The 7,219-nt window shown below is 39.9% G+C and overlaps 1 protein-coding gene across 1 annotated transcript in view; it reads left to right on the forward strand.

Annotated features, from left to right (window-relative positions):
• ZMAT3 (zinc finger matrin-type 3) overlaps positions 1 to 6,908 on the forward strand; it is a 62,102-nt gene extending 55,194 nt beyond the window's left edge. Inside the window, exons 5-6 of the mRNA XM_044290095.1 lie at positions 1,082 to 1,176; positions 4,843 to 6,908. Coding sequence (XP_044146030.1) covers positions 1,082 to 1,176; positions 4,843 to 5,051 — 304 coding nt within the window. The 3' untranslated portion in view covers positions 5,052 to 6,908. The remainder of the gene's footprint in view (positions 1 to 1,081; positions 1,177 to 4,842) is intronic.
• Positions 6,909 to 7,219: the final 311 nt, after the last annotated feature.

Raw genomic sequence — 7,219 nt, forward strand, 5'->3', positions numbered from 1 at the left:
ATTGTCTGCAGACTAGGTGGCACATTACATTAGTGATCAAAGTGGCTATCCAGCCTTTTAAAATGGATAGTCTAGCCCTTAGGATATGCCATCAAAATCAGATCTGTTTGTTGTCTGACTCACAGCACCCCATCTGATGAGCTTGTTGAAAGAGCTGCGGTGCTTTTGTGGGCGCTGGATACTTACATTGGTCTGTACGTTGCTCATAGTGCACATGGCATACTTTTTTTTAGCACTAGTCCAGGGTATTAAACTTTTTTCCCTTTCAATTATAAAATAGCAAAAGGAATACTGCTCACCATGCTAATCCCCTGCTGCTTCTGTGCCGAGGTTTCCCTGACTCCATGCCAGTCTCTGTTCAACCGGCTATAGTGATGGCATGTAGACATTACATGTGACCACTGCAGCCAGCCAGCCGCTGCAGTGTTGACCTCGCATCACCACTAGTGCCAGTGATTGGCTGCAGTGGTCACATGTTAGTATGACAAGTCTTTGCTGGAGCCTGGTGAACAAAAACTTAGAAGGGGCTGATGAAATGTTGGCACAATCATCAGATGTTTTTTTTAATACGGGGTTGGATTACCCCTTCTATGTACATTCAATCTATGTACATTTTTAATATTGTACTTCCATGCTGAAATATGGTAGGCTATTTATAGGATGCCTACCCGAGGCTGCACTACTGAGAGATTTGGATGACCAGGTTTGAGATGACAGCAGTGAGCAGTGGTATCAAATCTTTAAATACACCCAAATCTGCATCTTGCCTGGCTTACATAGTGGCAGTTATCTATGTATGTACAGGAACATTGTTAGATTTGGTGATTCCAGTCCTCCATGACGTTTTTCAGTAGTGCAGCCTCAACCTTTTGTCCTAAACTTTTAAGCAATTATATTGTATGTAAGCATAGAAATAAGTAAAGAAAACTGCACATTTTAATGAACACTGAAGGCCTGTTGGTTGACAGTTTTCCTCAGATTTTTGCCAATTTCTGCTCCTATAATAAATGAATATAATATCACATTATCCGCTTGATGTATTTCACCTCCATGGCATATAATATGATTTTGTCACAATCAGGGACTCTGAATGCAAGAGGAGAAGTCGGAAGGAAGGCAATGAACATAAAATGATGCCGAACCGAAGAAATGTCTGCTCTCTTCAGAATAATACAGGTATTCTATCAGAGAGACTTGTCCAGGCTGGTTCATAGAATAGGCCTCACAGAATAGCGGGATGTGGTTACCATGGTAACAGATGACGGATTTGGTTGTCTGGGCCATGTTACATGCATAGCGTACAGTGATGTTCACATCTCACAGAATTAAATTGAATTTAAATGAACTGCATCTACCTGATACAGTATATAAAATATAATCCCCAGTCTTGTTTCAATCAGAATTTCACAGGAGCAGGTCTTTCTTTATTTAATGCACAAGACCCTTGGCTGGTGAAGGCAAGTTTTTACTTTTGCAATCTGTTCCCTTACTGTAATGATCTGTGGACATTGATGAATGGAAATAACCATTGTCTTACATTACCATAATAGAAGTACCCGAGGCCCTGACGTTCCTTTCGCTTAATTAAAATAAGCTTACTGTATATATGCCAGGTTTGCAGAAGCGGGTCTTAATCACAGTTATTGTTAATTCTATGGCTGGTGCCATGTGGCGGGCTGCTATTTCTTGATTGTTTTTTTTATCTATTTTACACCATTGTTGAATATTGAATGCATTGATGGAACCAAATGCAATGAAAACCTATAGTCCATATAGTGTATATGTACAGGACAGCAGGGGTCCAAAGTGCTGTTTCCTGGCTCAGAAATGTACTTATAAATTGAGGAGACAGATGCTTTTAACATTAATGCTAGTTTTTTAATTGTCAAAGTTGTGGTTGTGAAGAGTTTTTAGAACACTGGTGGCGCCATTATTTTAGTCGCTGCAGCTCTACTATTACATTTTCCTCCTGAATAAATATGCATAATGTAAGAGAGCGGATACAGATGACAAAGGAATAAAGAGGAAGACACAGCTGAGTGTTCTTCTCGTGACTTTCAGGTTCAGTTGTATATAGTCAGCCTTTAACATAACAAGATGAGGGGTATACAATATATTGCTTAAAGGGGCTGAGTAGTTTAGGAAACCTAATTTTACACTGATGAGCAAAAGGGTAACAATGTTTTGAACTTTTGACTTTTAGGCTCCATATCTCCACCATCCACTACAGCTTCGAACGTGAGACTACTATCATTTTATAGACAATCATCTTGGCTATCTTATACATAAATTGGACTTGACACTATTTAGCATATGATTAGTTATGCAGATTCTTGTCATGTAACTGCATTGTTACTGTTTTGCTCCTGGTGGTGGAACAATCATTTTATTCTTGTATACTATAAATTACAACCTGTTCTTACATTCCCTAATAGCTCAGTGTGTTATTATGTTGATTCCCAAATGAAAGGTCACTGGTTTGAATCCGGAAGCAGCCATGAAGAAGATTTCCCAAGAAAAGAGAAGCATCATCATCCAGCTCATCAATAGCGGTATCTCTGCCAAGAACATTTCCTAATTGCATCATGTGAGTGCCATGAAAGTTGGAAGAATATGAAATAAAGTCCATCCATCCATTCCAAAGCAAAGAGGTGGACGTCCAAGCAAAATATCGGAGTCAACAAGTCGGCACATCACAAGGTCTATCAGTTCTGGTGCGACAAACACGGCAGTGGAGGTGGCTTGTATGTGTCATAATAGTGATATCACAGATGTCCATGCAGGCACCATGCAATGCGCATTACACAAGTCTGGAATGGTGGCCTGAAAAAAGGTGAAGAAGGCGCAACTTCAATTTCGTCATAAAAAGCGTCTGCTCGAGTTTGCAAAAATTACATTGGACAGTAGAAGATTGTAAACGGGCGATTTGGAGTGATGAGACAAAAGTCAATAGACTGGGCTCTGATGGGTGTAAATGAGCCTGGAGGAAACAAATGAAAAGGGGGCTAATGGATCGAGAAATTGAAAGAACTGTCAAGTTCGGTGGAGGAGGCCTGATGATATGGGGTTGTTTCACAGCCAAAGGCGTTGAATACTTGACTAGGATCGATGGTGGTCTCGATGTTGAGCTATATGTAAGTATCCTACAAGATGAGTTACTTTATAAACTCGAGTACTATGGGTATGAAAAGGACGACATAGTGTTCCAGCAGGACAACAACCCAAAGCATACAGATTGGCGAAGAAATGGTTCAATGACAATGAATTAGAGGTGCTGGATTGACCCCCACAGTCCCCAGACCTCAACCCAATCGAACACTTGTGGATAGAGTTGAAGAAAAAGCTGTATTCGTATCCAGTATGCACCAACATTGGGAACATGTAGTAGAGACCTGGGAACAGATTTCGGTAGAGACATGATTGAATTCGATCGAGAGCATGCCCAGGCAGTGTTGAAAGCCAAAGATGGATTAGCAAAATTCTAAAAATTACAATTTAGAAATTTAGGAGCAAAACAGTAACAATGCAGTTACATGACAAGAATCTGCATAACTAATTATATGCTAAATAGTTGCAAATCCAGTTCATGTATGAGATAGCCAAGATGATTGCCTATAAAATGATGGTAGTCTCGCGGTCAAAGCTGTAGTGGATGGTGAGATATGGAGTCTGAAAGTCAAAAGTTCAAAACATTGTTACCCTTTTGCTCGTCACTGTATATACCTTGTTAGGAAATTATGAGCTAATAGAGGGGAGGTGGTTTCAGAAACCTAATATCTTTGCCAGAGTGGAGAACAGTTACAAAGACTATTTCCTGCTCTGGAGGACCCTTCACAGAAAACCCATGTTGAACCAGGACGGGGGAGGGGGGGGGGGGGAAGCAGCAGGGACCGGAGAAGCATTAGAAGAAACATATTATTTATGACACATTATGCCATAAAGTCATGGGAATCAGGATTCCTTTTCAGAAGTGCAGGAAAAGTGAGCTACTTTTGGTAGGGATGGCTTTTTGTCCTTGACAAGCTGTGGGAAGTTCTCTCTGCTCTTGGGGTGACAGATATGTGCCGCACGCACATTTTGGTTTCTTTTGGCAAGAATCTTACCCTTGATCTGCTTGTTCCTAATTATACCTATGGCATGCTGCGTAACATTGTAGATCCGGCCAGTCTTGCCATGGTAGCATCTATGTGGCATGCCTTTTTGTATGTTGCCTGTACCCTTGATGTCCATAATATTACCCATCTTGTAGATGTGCATGTACATTGATAAGAGAGCCCTCCAATGTTTTTCTAAAGGGTCCAGAGAACATATAATGTGTTCTACATATTTGCATATCTTATGTCCCTTTGCTTATTTTACCATTGTTTTGCCTGTTTAATTTTTTGGGTTCTGTAAGACGCGTACATGAATGTAATGAAGGTCTCAGAAAAGATGTTTATTTAAACCATGCTGAGTAATGTAAGAAGGGTGCAAATGATGTCAGATGAACCAATCTTAATACATGAACCAGAAAAGCTAATTTGACAGAGTTCTTCAAATTCGTGATAGACCATGAAAAACTACCTCTCATAAGAGCGGCACAGATTAGGCCATTGAGTATTAAGGTCTTGTGTCAATAAATAAAGGTTTCTGTAATTACCAAGAGATGGATCAAGTTAATGGACCAAACCATACAAATAGTCTTTGTTCTAGGACATGCAAAAAATAAAAACGCATGATAGCATTGAGTTTTTTTTACTGGAAGTCACTTCATATTTTACCTCCAGAAATCACATATTTGTTGTGGTTTTATGACACTTTAATGCAAAATAAAAAGTTTTTGTTTTGTTTTGTTTCCCTAAGGTCCATATTTTAATCCTCGGTCTCGCCAACGGATTCCTAGAGACCTAGCTATGTGTGTAACCCCCAGTGGACAGTTCTATTGCTCAATGTGCAATGCTGGAGCCAGTGAGGAGCTGGAGTTCAGGCAACATCTGGAGACCAAGCAGCACAAAAGCAAAGTTTCCGAGCAGCGCTACCGAAGCGAGATGGAGAATTTGGGATACATGTAGGAAAACAATCACTACCTAGTGGTGTTTCTAAGCTGTTCCTTTTAATTTCTTTGTTACTACTAATTTTCCCTGTTTAACCACTTCTGAACATCTTTCAGATACTAATTGACTTTGCCAGTAATGGAGGGTAGACCTATTGTTACCATGTTTAATTTGAGACAATTCTCTGCCCTGAAGTTTAACATCACTGTCATATGTGTTCTGTGAAGGTACGCCAAGGCTGCCAGTTTTCTTACAGAGCATTTGCAGTTCTTGGGAAATTGCTTTTGAGATGCTCATAATAGGACACTTGAAGGTGTCACTTGATGTTACAACACTTTGTGGACCTTGTTTCAATGTGGAAACGATTCCTTCTGTATTCACAATTGCAGACTATAGCCATGGCCCGAACAGAAAGGATGCAGCTACTTTTAAAGAGATTTAGGCTCCTTACATCTGTATTGTGGCTACCAAAACTGTGACCGATCCATCCCACCATGGATACCAATGATGCCGACAAACCCCTTTGACATATAATGGACCCACATTCTTCAGGCAGTGCAATGATCGTTTACACCAAGGAAATGTACTCTGGACCCTACTATGGACATTGTGACTGATGACTTTGAAGCGTACTTTTTGCCGCTGCACACTATCATTTACACTGTGTGATTAGTAGCCAAAGAATCCCATTTTGGAAAATACAGAACAGCTCGATGGGGAAAAGTCTGCATGTGCTGAGAAGACCGGAAACAGTGCAGACGTGTACAGCATGTAGTTTTAAGCATGGTTCCGAAAACATTTTTGTATGTTGTATTTTACTGTGGAACGCTCCAGAACTCATCACTGTGTTTGCCAACAAGCATTAATAGATGATTTCTCTTAATGGTTTGTTGCTGTTGGGCATTTAATCAATTACTGTGCAATGAACTGTGTTTTATGTGTCTCTTGATAAATTTATATCCTTCACTTTGCACTTAAATCCTTTGCTGCTCTAGGTACTGTAATTGACATAAGAGCTAGTGGGACTTTGGCCAGTAAGGTTAAGAGAGAGTATTTTTCCATTTTTTGTGATTCCACTGCTTATTTTGGTCATTACATTCCTATTTTATATGATGTCTGAAATTCATATCTTACTTGTACTGTAACCTTCTCTCTGCTGTTGCACTTATTCATTCTTGCTAAAACCTATTAAAATCCATGTCAGGTAATGCCACATCAGGTATTAACCCATAGCAGAGTCTGGTGAATCTTCCCATCTGTCTCTTGGCTTAGACTATAACATTACAAGAGACACAAGTTTGCTGTGGGCAGCTCTTTCACCACACAGTGGGGGTCATTTATCGAAGACCGTCTTTCCCGAAGAGACTAATTTATGACGAGGCGCAGGCCTCATCATAAATTGGTGGCACCTCCGGCAGTCCATGCTCCTGTAATGAAAGCTTTTCCAGCCCCTGACTGGAGTAGTTTTTACTCCTCTTTTACGCCTTTTTCCAGGTGTAAATAAATGTTATTATATTTGCCGGGGACAATGCCCAACCAAGCCCCAGGACACTCCCATCAAGTTATTGTGACTTTTTTCTACGTCAAAAACTGGTGTAAGCATCTTAATAAATGACCCCCAAAGACGCGAATGAAACAAAATAATGCTGCTTCATTTGCTCAATTACTTTGCAAACCGGACTCAAGTGATTTATAACCATATCACTTGTATGCTTAGTACTTTGTCTTAGAGAATGAAGGATTTTTGCACTTACCGCACATTGTTACTGTGTGGTACCGTGTGTTTATTTATAGGATGCGTAGTTTTGCTGTTCATGTATGTTGATGAGATGATATTTTTCTTTATAATGTACAGAAATATATAATGATAAACTACGACTGTTGTCCAATGTGTTTTATTTAAGTAGCAAGATAGAGGCTTTTTAGGGTCATTTATCAAACTGGTTTTAAAGTAGAACTGGTTTAGTAGCCCTTAGCAACCAATCATATTCCTCCTTTCATTTTCCAAAGGCGCTCTGAAAAATGAAAGGTGGAATCTGATTTGTTGCTATGGGCAACTAAGCCAGTTCTACTTTACATCAACGCCCTTTATTTCAGCTTTCTCCACATCATCTTACTCAAAGTTGCAAGCTCACTGGCACAAAACACTTCCACAATAGCAGGACCAGATTAAGAGCCATATGTAT

Source organism: Bufo gargarizans, chromosome 4 (genome assembly GCF_014858855.1).
Source record: "Bufo gargarizans isolate SCDJY-AF-19 chromosome 4, ASM1485885v1, whole genome shotgun sequence".
Taxonomy (NCBI): domain Eukaryota; kingdom Metazoa; phylum Chordata; class Amphibia; order Anura; family Bufonidae; genus Bufo; species Bufo gargarizans.